General features: G+C 42.6%; 1 protein-coding gene across 1 annotated transcript; it reads right to left on the bottom strand.

Moving 5' to 3' along the window:
* Positions 1–879: 879 nt before the first annotated feature.
* On the bottom strand, positions 880–3,992 carry LOC148670588 (uncharacterized). Its single transcript, XM_088632968.1, has 4 exons — positions 3,881–3,992; positions 3,056–3,250; positions 1,742–1,948; positions 880–1,551 (listed from the first exon to the last, which is right to left on the bottom strand). The coding sequence occupies exons 1-4, from the start codon at positions 3,962–3,964 to the stop codon at positions 880–882; spliced, it is 1,158 nt and encodes a 385-aa protein (XP_088489094.1). The 5' UTR covers positions 3,965–3,992.
* Positions 3,993–13,050: the final 9,058 nt, after the last annotated feature.

Below are 13,050 nucleotides of genomic sequence, written 5' to 3' on the forward strand. Positions count from 1 at the left end.
TTCATTTTTAATTGATAGTTTTAATATAATTAAGTAGACATTATAAGCACATAAAATGGTTCTAAAATGTTTCTTGCAAAAAACTTCAATAAAATTAATTAAAAATTGTTCCCATCAAAAGTGTTACATTCAGAATTTACATCAATGAATGGTTTCATTTCTTATTTCTGAAACATCAAATTGTAGAAAGAAGAAAGAAATTGTATGTTCCCTTTTGTAAAACACAAGCTGCAGATACAGACATTGAGGAGAGTGTGGAGTGAAGTGGACTCAGGTCACAGTGTCAGTGTGAATCCCATCCCTGAACTACCTCACCCACACTGAGTCCCCTGTCTGTAGTCCCCTTTACCTGAAGTGGTGTCTCCCTCACTGTCCCCTGCACCTCTATATCCAGAGGGCGTCTCATCAGAGAGGAGTCTCCCTGTGAACAGACGAGCAGGTCAGTAATGGCTCTGACACAGATTGGCCTGTCAGATACCTCTTCTCTCCCAGTCAGTATTTATTTGCTGGTGTGAAATAAGGTTGAAACTAATCTCTAATGACAAAGGTTAGTCCAGGTTGGTACAGGGTGTACTCCTGCATCTTATATATAATAACTCACCTGACAGCGTCTGGACTCTGGGGCACACTCTTTTACCAAAACTCTCCTCCTCTCCATCTTCTCCTTCAATTGTTGCTTCTCCAAAACTCTCCTCCTTCTTCATCTGTTTCTTTACCTCCTTTTCACAAACTCTCCTCCTCTCCTTCTCCTCTTTTGCTTGCTTCTTCTCCTGCGTCTCCAACAGTTTCCTCCTCTCCTTCTTCTCCTTTACTTGTTGCCTCTCCTCCTCTTCCCAAAATATCCTTCTCTCCTTTTCCTCCTTTGCTCTTATTCTCCTCTTACAGCTGATTCCTCCTCTTCTCCTCCTGAGCTCGCCTCCATTCCTCCTTCTCCTTCTGCCTCCTCTCCTCCTCCTGCTGCAGGCGTTTCTCCAGCCCCCGAGCGTAGGCCTTCCACCTCTTCTGCTCCTTCTTCTCCCATCTCACCTCCTGCTTCTGCTGCTCCCTCCTGTTCTCCTCCGCCTCCTGGGCACGTCTCCGCTCCTCCTTGTTCACGGTCCTCCTAATTGCATCTGCTGCCTTGGTGCATCTCCTCTCCTGCTTCTCCTCAGTCTTCCTCCTCTGCTCCTCCTCCTTCTCCCATCTCCTCTTCTCCTTCTCCAGCATCTGCTTCCAGTTCTCTCCCTCCTTCTCCCATCTTCTCTCCTGTTTCTCAAACACCTTCCTCCTCTTCTCCTCCACCTTCATCCTCTCCTCCTCCAGCTTCCTCCTTTCCTTCTCCTTCTGCACCTCCTGTCTCCGATCCATCAACCACCCTTCCTGCTTCCGCCTCCTCTCCTCACCCTGCTCCTGGGTGTTCAGGACCCGGACACTCCTGACTTTCTCCACTGGTTCCGTTGTCCTCTTGCCCCCTTGCGGCTCCTTCCATCTCTTCAGCTCTGTAGTATTGCTCTTATCCTCATTGACCCCGGAACAGCACAGCATCTTGGTGAATGAATGGGAGGAGCTGACCTGCTTTGAGAGAGAGGAGTTAATATAGACATACTGACTGGACACTCCAATACATTAACACTGCACTGAGAGAGAGGGGTTAATACAGACACACTGACTGGACACTCCAGTACATTAACACTGCACTGAGAGAGAGAGGGGTTAATACAGACCCACTGACTGGACACTACAGTAAAGGTTCACTCCTCACCTCTCCTAGAATCACAGGAGCTACAGGGTCCTCTAGGTGTCTCAGCACCTGTGTTCTGACTTTCAGCAACTCTGGAGGCCTGTCTTCAGGACTTGGACCTTCCTGACTCTCCTGATTCCTCTGCCTCTTCTTCCTCTTTTTCTTAGTCTTCTTCACCTCAGTCTTCTCCTGGGAGGTGATGGGAGGGGTCTGGGGACAGGCAGCTGGCTGGACAGTGGGGCAGTGACCTGGGGCAGGTCAGTGTCAGGATTAGAAGAGGTGGACATGTTGTCCTCTTCATCTTTTTCAGGGCTGACTTGGACTCTTTGCACTTGGACACTGAAGACAGACACAGGTCTTTGCTGTTGGGGTCAGTTCTTCTTAGTCTTAATATACCCTCAGTACATGCATTGTGACTGTAATAAGAGTCTGCACAGTTGACTCTACACAAGGACAGAGGGGGCAGCATGGAGCAGTCGGCAGGGAGTTTAATGAGCTCAGCGGCGTCACAGGTGAGTGTAGAGGGAGGGCCCAGGGGCACCGAGGTCCAGGAAAGGAAGGGGTGGACAGCTGGTTCTCTTTGAAAGCCTCGTCCACCTGGATAATGGGCTGTGGAGGCTGAAGACACACAGCAGACCTTGGTAATGGAGACACCCTTCACTTCTAATTCTGTACGCACTATAAGGTCCACATGTACTGAGTTTCACCAGGTGAGTCTGCACAGTTTGTCCAGTCAGATCCTGGACAAGTGTGTCTGTACAGTTTTTTTAAGTGTTTGTACAGGGGTGAGTCTATACAGTGTGTTTAATAAGAGTCTAAACAGGTCTGTTTATATAGTGAGTCCTAATAAAAGCCTGTACAGTCTATACAGTCTATACAGTGTGTCCTATAAGAGTCTGTACAGGTGAGTCTGTACAGTGTGTCCAATTAAAGTCCATATAGGCGAGTCTATACAGTGTGTCCCATAAGAGTCTGTACAGGTAACTCCACACAAGGACAGAGGTTCTGTTCGCTTCTCACCTGTCCCGGAAGCACAGGAGCTCTGACATTCCTTAGAGGAGGGAACTTAATGGGGGCAGCATGGCGCAGTCAACAGGGGTTTCTCTGAGCTCAGCGGGGTCACAGGTGATCGAAGAGGGAGGGTCCAGGGGCACCAAGATCCAGGAGAGGGAGGGATGGACAGCTTGTTTTCGTCAACAGCCTCGCCCACCTGGATGGTGCGTCTCCTGGGTTGTGGAGACACAGAAGACCTTTCTGTTCCGGCCGAGTCCCACAACAGGTCAAACTGTCCTAAGACTACTACAAAGAGAAAAAATAAACCTGCTATTCACAGACCTCAGCTACAGGGACTCCCAGGTAATTCTGCAGGATGAGGTCAACGTCAATGTTGGCTGCAGCCTGGTGGAAGCACTTGTTCACCTCGGAGAACTCACACCTGACCTTCGTGTTTTCAAAGTAGGATTTCAGTGTCTCCACCGCCTCTTCGTAGTTGTCCTGCTTCATGATTCCTGTGCCCTGGAAGGGAAAATCCTAGGAAAATGGGGAGAGAGAATCAGGCAAGATGTCCTGACCATGTCTGCAGTCGTCAAACCAAACCTCCATTATATGAGCTTGTGTTGTCTGTTGTCTTCACTGTTTTAATTTTGGGATTTGGTAAAATTTCTTATCATATCCTCTGTGAAACTTCACTAACTCAGTACCAACTCCTGTACCAGAGAGAGAGAACAAAGACAGTGAATCATCATCATCATACCTCCACAGCGCCAGACAGGAGATGCAACCTAGGGGTAGAACTGTGATATCTCTAAAGCCAAAAGAGAGGGGGAGGGGGGTCACCCCACTGTTAATAGAGCCAATAGAGAGATGGGGTGTCACCCCGCTGTTGCCATCGATGACCAAGAGTCTCACCACCCACTCTATGATGCCCCCTAGTGGTGATCTGTAAGCAATGTGTTTTTCAGCCACCCACTTGAAATAACAGCAGGTTGGTGTCCCAGCCCAGCTCCTGTCTCTCTCCCCTTGGATCTGGGAGATTTCCAGGTTGAGTGGGGTGACGCAGATATCTTGGAAAGCTGAGGGGTCAGGAGAGTCACCCCAGCCCCTCTACCACCCTGATACCACAGTGTAAGCTGGACAAGGGGAGGGGTTTCAGGGACTCACCAATCCCACATATGCTGCCTCCGATCCAAACTTGGCCAGGACCTCATCGTACAACTCCAGGCAGTCCAGCTGGATGGAAGACATCGCATTCTGAGCCCTGGGCCGCACCCGGCTCTCCTCAACCTAGAGCAGCCCCTCCAGTTCGACCTGCAGGCCCTCTCTGAGCCACCACAGGGCAGCCGGGGCCTTACCTACACTCTTACCTACAGTTACACTATAACTAACACACAAATACGGCCAATATTACAACAGTAACACTGCAATTAAGGCTTACAGTATCATTATTACTAACAATAACACAAACATAGTAGTACACTAATAATACCACTAATAACAGTAATACTATCAAAAGAACTAACATGACAATGAGTATTAATATTCTGACACTAACACTATGATTATCACTAATATTAACATGAATACTAGCATTAAAACTTAAATTAAAAGTAGCTCTATCATCACTAATTCTCACTTGAATAATAGTATTCAGTAGTGCTATCATCATTAATACTCACATAGACACACAGACACTACACATACTCATGGACACACACCCACACACATCAAACACTCACAAACACCCACAAACACCCACACACCCACAGACACCACATACTCTAATAGTGATAAAAACACAGCACTCACAGATTTCTGTTTGTTGGTCTGGACTCCTAGAAAGTTCTAAAGTGCTCTAGAAATTTGCAAGCGACTCTGGACCTCAACACCTGTTGATGGGTCACTTCTCTCAGACACAGCATTGGAGCCCAAGCCCACCTACACACACATTCACACACAATGACAGATATACACCCACACATTCACACACATTATGACATACTGACAGCCACACACTCACACACACACTCACAGATACAAACTCACAGACACACATTCACAGACACACACATAGACACAACACACACTCGCAGGCACCACACACATTTATACACACAATCAGACACTCACACACATAGACACTACTACTATACACTATACTTACAGACACACACCCACACACTGATACACACCACACACTAACAGACACACACCTGGTACGACAGACATATCACACTGACAGACACACATTCTCACACTCTAGTAACGTCTAATGGGCAGCAGCTGTTATTTTAGGTTTGTTGCAATTGAGAACAGGTTTGGTACAGAACTGCTGACAAATTTCAGCAGCCAGTTTGTTGCAACTGACCTGTTGTAGCTACCAATCAGCAGCAAGGAGAAACAAACATTAGTTTTGCCTTTTTAAAAAAAAAAAGGAAAACAGAGTAGTAATTTATGTGGTAATTTCAGGTACAATGTAAGAACTTAATTAACTAGTTCCACAGTAATGCGTGGGGTCCTATCAATAGAAAAAAAAATACTTGTAACCCGAAAACACAACATACACAAAACGAGAAGTCTTCCGGGAACCTAGGTAAATCCCTGTAGTAGTCTAGCAACTATAAAAAAACAACCAAACGCAACAACTTCAAAAGAAAAAGAACATTAAAAACAAATCTGGGGAACAACAAAAACACAGAATCTAATGCGAGAGCTTTATCAAGTCTTCAGTGCTCCTCTCTTCTCAGTAGACCTCTCTCATATATCCGTGCATAGATCAGCTGGAGGTCCACAGCTGATGGTAATTTAAGTAGGGAGCTGCGTCAGCATGCGTGGGCTTCAAAGGAAAAAGTATAGGTTTATTCCCAGCTGAAAAGAGAAGGAAACACAATGTTTCAGCTGTGGAGCCTTCTTTGATTGTGACTCGAAATAAACCTTTACTTGTTCGTTTGATGTTAGTTTATCTCCATCAAATACCAAAGAGTATCTAAACTCGACAGTTGCTTTCAGTAGCTGAAGACACTGCTTCAGGTGAAGCTCAAACTCACAACCTCAGCATGTGCACTGCTGTATAAGTACCGCGCGCTGACCGATTGCGCCACTGGAGCTGTGCGAATTGTGCTCCTCATACAGACTGACGCTACAGAAACACAGGTTGAAAATGGTTCTGTTTGTGGGTCTATCTCCACATGGGGAACACCAACATAGCAAGGAAAATACAAGAAAAGAAACTGAAAGAATTGTGCTAACAGCAAAGGGGGACGGAGGGAGGTGGTCGGACAAGTAAATCAGCCTGGCAGATTATTTGTAGCTTCACATCTTCCATCGATCACATAAAATTGCAGTAAAGCAATCTAAATATGACTCTGAAGTACTGGGAAAGATGATTATTTTGAGCATGCCTCCCAGGGTCTGCTACGAGGCTGAAGTTGGCTTCTTATTCGCCAGCTTCTTATGCGAGTTTTTCGTTCCACCTTAAATGCAGCGGCTGTGATGTTATGTTGCCTTTCGCCTGTAGGTGGCTCTCTTCGATCAGTACTAATCCGGCTGGAATACTGTAGACAACTTCAGTGAAAGGGAATATCCAAACAAATAGCGACTGTCCAAATTATATTTTTGTATGGAATATATTTTAGAAAATCGCAAACCAATTTTAAAAACTCACCACAACACGGACTTACACTGGTAAAAAGGTGATAGCACTTTCTGCTTATTTCTATGGCCTCCCCCCCGATTATGAAAAGGTCTCACAATTCTGACACCGAGGTGTGAGAGACAATATAACAGACTATCAAAATCCTGAAGTACAAGACATTTTAATGCACCATTTTTCAAATATGACCCTCTGATCTTGGCTTGTCAGAATACATTGCAAAAAAGTATGGCACGAATTGCATGAATTGCAATGGCACGAATTGTTGAGAATATCATTGACCTTGCTGATATTTGCAGGGAATACGAGTGTTTTGAGCATGTTGAACTACAGCACGTAAAAATTGAGCTCCTTAGTCAATATCACCGGGGATGTCCAATAATGACGAACATCAGTAGCTTCAAGGAAACTTAGACTCGCACATGGAGTTTTATCTTCGAATGGAGGGTGGGAGAATTCATTTATACTCTCGTTGCTCATTAGCTAAACTATTTTAAAAATATGACACAGATTTGTTCGAGAAACTTGTAATCGCCTTAAAGAGAGTCTTCTTGAAGATGTGCACCAGCTAGCTCTCCACTGTCAATTGACAGGACTTTAGAAGAAACTGTTCTCATACAACCAACATACAAATTACACATCTTAAGGAACATGAAGAGAAATCTGTGTACTAAATAACATAAAACTGTCGCTGCAAATTATCGCCAAGCTGTTTTACGTGTCCTAACATCTCTTTCTTTCCTACTTTGCAGCGAGCACAATTCTTTCTGTTTCTTCATCACTGTTTTATTGTCTCTCTACCCCATGTGGAGATGGATCCACAGCCGAAACTTTAGTTCGGTTCCTGTTACTCTATCCGATTGAAAGAGCTGTATTAAAGGCACTCCCATCTCTGCAGGAAAGTTATTGCTGCTCCCAACACAATATACTGCAGCCAAATGTGATAGTGATACTATCACTGCCTGTGGGCCACGTGTTCCTGCTGTCAGCCTATTATGTCATGTTCATCCACACCCAGAAACATTACTGCTGTAGCACAAGAGTTATATAGGCGCAGTCGATAGAGCATGAATCTCTTAATCTCAGAACTGTGGGTTCAGCCCCCACATTGGGTCCCTCTGTGTCAATTTGATCCCCCCAATCCTCCTAGCATGACCTGATGGCATAACAGTGATACCCAGTGCCTTATGACCTTTGCGTAATTCAGCTTTCTTTCAACTTGATTCAGATTTTGATCTGAAATCATCGGCCGAACAAGAGTTTGTCTAAACTGAGGGAGATCTGCTCACAAGCAAGTATTAAACACTTCAGCATTTACTGTTCGAATACCACACTTTGTCAAAACACTGCCGCTTCTTAAGCTAATAAGTAACGTTTTTTTGAGCTCGCATTGTATTGCTAATGCTTATATTAAAAAAGCATAAATTCACATAATGAAATGTGGATGGAACAAAGTAGTCCAGCCCCTATACAACATTACATAACCACTGATTAAAGTTTAAAACTACAGAAGCAGGAGTAACAATAATGGCAACAACATGTTTGGAGTTCGTATTTCATTTATTCTGCGGAAACATCGTATCGGAATGAACTGCCCGAGATAAAAGAGTAATTGCGGCTTCAGATTGTTTTTACAGAGTTGTCCTGTTCATGCTGACTACACACTTTAAATTTGTCATTTACTCCAAGCGTTGCTTTTCCAGGTTTTTCTGAAATTTGAGCCAGCACTTAAATATTTCATTCGTGTTCGCGTTGCTGACACACATGAAACCTTTTTGTTATTCGGTTCTGAGGTTTGAAAATGAAAATGAAACGGGGGTCACTTCATAGGCTTGAAAGAAGTCCAAGCAGCATAAAAACCTGTGAATTCTCACAAATTGCATTGTGCTGCACCTTTCCTATGCTGCTTTTATAATTAAGGTTTCAACATTTGAATGCATACCTTACTGCTGCTAATCACACTCAAGTGTTCATGAAGCTTTTTCCTGTCCATGATGTTCTTGTTAAGCAGTTTCTCCGTTTTCCTCCTGTTGTGATTGTCAGTGAGTACAGGTAAAGACAGGTGTAAGACAGGTAAAAATGCCTGACTGTTGGGTGTGGGATTTGAAACCGCACCTCTATTTGGAGACCAGAACACAAAGCTCAGAAGACATAGACTCCTTTAGTCTGGCGTTTTAAATGACTTGACCATCCTGAGAAGCACTGAAGAAAGGTGTGCTGAATGCACCATTTGCATCCGATTTTCTCTGTAACTTTAGAACAATTTACGTGCCTGGACGAACACAATTTGTGGCGTTTAGCATGACATAGTCTTCCAGGCAGGCAATGTTTTGTCCCATTACTTATATTATTTTATCGTTTACTCCTTTAAAAAGTTCCTAAGTCTGATTTTTAGTGCTTTCGAATGGTACTTCCAACCTAGACTGACAGCTCACCCGATCTGTTTGTGATCAGACCGTGGAGTGGGGGCTGTACCAAAAACACGCTCCTTCCCAATACTTACGATCATTCTGAAGTTGGGTTTGAAGAGAGACAAGCTTTGTCGACTAAAAAGCAAGGCAGGATATGCACGAATACTAATCACTGGCGACAGTTAATTTTTCTTACTATTGAGACTCCTACATTGCCAGTTTTTTGAAGACTTAGAAGCTAAAGCAAAGTGGTGACATATAAACAAAACTATAAAACTATATTCAAAAACAAAAAAACTATATATATAAACCAAAAACTATAAACCTTTGAGGATAAATTGCAAGAAGAGAAATAAAACACGCTCAAATGTGATTATTATTGTTGCTGTTCAATTTTTTTTTCTGAATCTGGTTTAAATCGCCTGAAGGCAGCAACAACAAAAAAGGGATTCTTAACAAGGAAATATGCTGCAGCGGTGTGACTCCAACAGATCCAAGAGATTGGAGCTTTAATCCAGCTCCTTAGACCGCTTGGCCGCATTACTCTCCACAGCGGCTCTTCAGCACTTGTTGTCTGACCTAGTGGTTTTATAATGCGTGGAAATGACCGCAACTTCGTTGTCTGAGGTGCTTTCTCTCACATGGTGAAATCTCGACCTCTTTGGCATCTCTGGCTATAGTTCTTCTGTGAAGCAAGCTTTAACACCTATATATATATAGCGCCCTTGAAGTCATTTTATTTTTACAGGAAGACGCATTCCAAAACGCTCTCTCCTGTTTTAGACATGCTTTATGCAGCGTGTTTGATTCAACGGACATACATTTGAATACAGTATTCAAATTCTAGAATGCTATTTGGATTTGACTGGGATTCTGAAATACTTCTTGCAAAGGTATTTAGACTTTCATGAACCTATAATAAAAAAAACAGACCTGAAACCCCCTAGCTTCCAATCTCTGATGTTACTGTCCATAAACTGACGTGATGTTGTGCAGACGTGCAGTGTCCCTTTACTCTTGCGTTTTCAAAACAACCTCTGTTGTCGGGCCTAGTTGAAGTACAACTGGCCAGACTGCACAGGAAAGTACAGAATGATAAAATGTTTCTACGGCTCAAAATGTCCCTTAAGACCCTTGTCACTCAAGTCTCTGTGAGGAATGGGCAGGTAGAGAGGTTTTACAGATGCTTGTGATGTTTCGCACGGGCTGTTACCTGTTGTAGTGTCTCTCTCCGATTTGGACAAAACAAGAAATTTAAATCAGCAGGGAAGTTGAACAGCACAGGCAATATACAAAAAAAGCTATCAAACACAGTGCTCAGCAAAAATTGTGATTGAGTAGATCTGACTAAGAAATGAATTTGATTTGTAAGCAAGCGAGACCCAGCGCTGCTTATGAAACACATCAAACTTCCAAACAGAAACGTATTGAGCCAGGAAACATAGCTCTCACAAGTACATTGAGGCTGTAGAAGGTTGGTGCCATGGCTTAGCTGGTTAAAGTAGCTCTGTGAAGTTGGGCACCCTACAGACAGCACAAACGATAAGACCAGCCTTATTCATTAGTGCTACATTTGTGCCGGGTTGTGCTGCTGAAAGTAGCGTTTGTGCTGTTTTCGTTTCTGAGATATAGCGCCTTGTTGTTTTCGGGGTCGTGATGTAACGTGATGCGAAATATGGAGAGGTGCTAGTTAAAGCCTCTTTCTAAGAACATGCAGTTGACTGCTAATGTTCACCTTTTAAGGCTACATCCACAACTGTTCTGCTTAGGGTATGATATTGTTGAAAAGTTTTAATTTTCCTGATCACATGAAAGCACAGAAGATACTGCTATTAAAAGCAAAATCAACCGCTTCATTGTTTGTGCGGTTTGTAGGGGGGCTAACTTCATGGAGCTAAAAACCGGGAGATCATGGTTGCGAATCCTAGTGGTATCTATTCTTAGACACCCGGCCACTCACTGCCAATTGGTGTTGGTAGAATTAAGTCATACACAAATTGTGGGTTCAAGTCCCACCAGAATCACGTGTCATTTTGATTCAACCTTCCGAAATCCTCTAGGGATTAGCATTGACCAAGTCAAATAGAGGACTTCTTCAGAGTCAACAATCGAAAATGATTGTTTTCTGGTCAGGCCAGTGTGTCTGAGTGCCAGGACTTTACTTTGTTCTAAGAGTCGAGACCAGAGGTCGCCTGTGCGTAACCAAAGGATCCGCCCGAGGTTAGCCCAGCTGACAGCCTTGTGAACCGGCGGTAACCCACTGTGAATGTTCGCCTGATCAACAAGTAAACTACAGTTGGAACTGTCGACAGCTGAATCTTAGTATTCAGGACTAGCGCTACATTGGGAACAAACCTGTCTTCTTCCTGTCTAAAGAGTGTGACTTGCTCGGAACTGCAGTCACTTTTCATGTACACAAACTCAGAGAGCCCACTGCCAGCATGCCACAGCAGGAATCTCTCCCTCCTTCTCCCACACCTCATGCCGGACCAGCACTGCCTGGCACCGGGCCACGAACAGTAAAATACAGTTTTGTGGGGATGACAGGTTTTGGCTATGCGGGAACTGTGAATAATATTCCTACGAGGTTACCAGGAAATAATATTTAATTGTATTTTGTTTATGTGGCTGGTAAACTGTATATATATTGCTTGTCCTGTCCAGATTAAACAAAAAAATAGTTGCATTGAAAAAAAAAACTTAAAAATATGGAATTATTAGTAATGGTGACAAAATAGATTTTCTTATTAGGACAGATTCATACAATATCTCTTGATTCTTTATTATTTCCCCCTTTAGTTCATATTTCTTGTATTTCATTTTTATCCTCTCTTGGTATAAATACATTTTAGATTGTGACACTTAAGGATCCTGTTCTGTTTTATATATGTTTCTTGCTTAACATGGTAAGTTAAAAGTTGTTAAGCAATTACAAGCCTATCCAGTGAGAACAGTCTTAACTGTAAATTAAACAGGACTAAACTTAACATCCCAAGACTACAAAGAAACAAAGAATTGATTCAATTGAGACTTTTTAGATGACATAGGTTCTGGCTATGCAGGAACTGCGAATCATATTCATGTTAGGTCATCAGAAAATAATGTTTAATAAACTAAATGCAATTAAACATTAAGTGGCTGTTAAAGCATATATATATATTTGTTTGTCCTGTCTGGTCTAAAATAATTGAAAAACAAAACTGTTAAAAAATATGGAAAGATTAGTAAAGGTGCCAAAATAGATTTTCGTATCAAGAGAAATTCATACAATATATCTCTGATTCCTTATTATTTACCCTTTATTGCATAAAAATGTATTGTATTTGATCAAATTTAGATTGTACAACAAACTTTGAGGTTTTTGGTAAAATTTAATCAGATGTGTGACAGTTAACACGTTTTATATATTTTTTTTCTTAACATGGTTAAAAGTTAAAAGCTGTTACACAATTACAAGCCTATCCAATGAGAACAGTCTTAATTGAAAAATAAACAGGACTAAACTTAATATTCAAAGACTGTAAAGAAATACATAATTTAATTTAGACTTAGTTCATTTTAAAATTGAATAAAACTAAAAACTTTATACATTTTATTATACACGTAACATAAAATGCATGACTGGAACCAATTCTGTTCTAATCAATCAAAAGTCAGAGTAATTATAGACTAAATAAAAAGTGGGTGACTACAAAGTGAATTACTTGTTCCAAACATGTCTGTAAGTCCAGGTTTATTTCATGCTGAAAAGAGAAGAAAGAAAACACTATATGTCGGCTGTGGAACCTTTTACGGATGTCACTTGTTGATGCAGCTACCTACTTCAACTAAGAGACATTTCAGTTGACAAGACTAAGACTATGATTAAATCAAAAACTGGTGACTAAACCGGTGTATTTTTAAGTCACATGACTGGATAAAACTCTTCCCACACTGACTGTAGCTGAATGAACTCTCTCCTGTGTGTCTGCACCGGTGGACTCTGAAGGCCTCGTGTGAGTGTGCTGGTGGGCTATTAAGGTACATGAGTCACTAAAACATTTCCCAAAGTGACTGCAGTTAAAAAGTCTCTTTCCTGTGTGATTAAGGGCGGTTTGGTGGCTCTGTAGGTAAGGATCGCTGCCTGTGGGTGGAAGGATGCCAGTTCAAATCCCCACAGCTGGCAGAGAAATCCTACTCTGTTGGGACCCTAAGTGAAGGCCCTTAACCCCAGCTGCTCCAGGGGTGCTGTACAAACAGCTGACCCTGCGCTCTGACCCCAGGCTTCTCTC

The sequence above is a fragment of the Lepisosteus platostomus genome, chromosome 5, assembly GCF_059453375.1.
Source record: "Lepisosteus platostomus isolate fLepPlt1 chromosome 5, fLepPlt1.hap1, whole genome shotgun sequence".
Taxonomy (NCBI): Eukaryota; Metazoa; Chordata; class Actinopteri; order Semionotiformes; family Lepisosteidae; genus Lepisosteus; species Lepisosteus platostomus.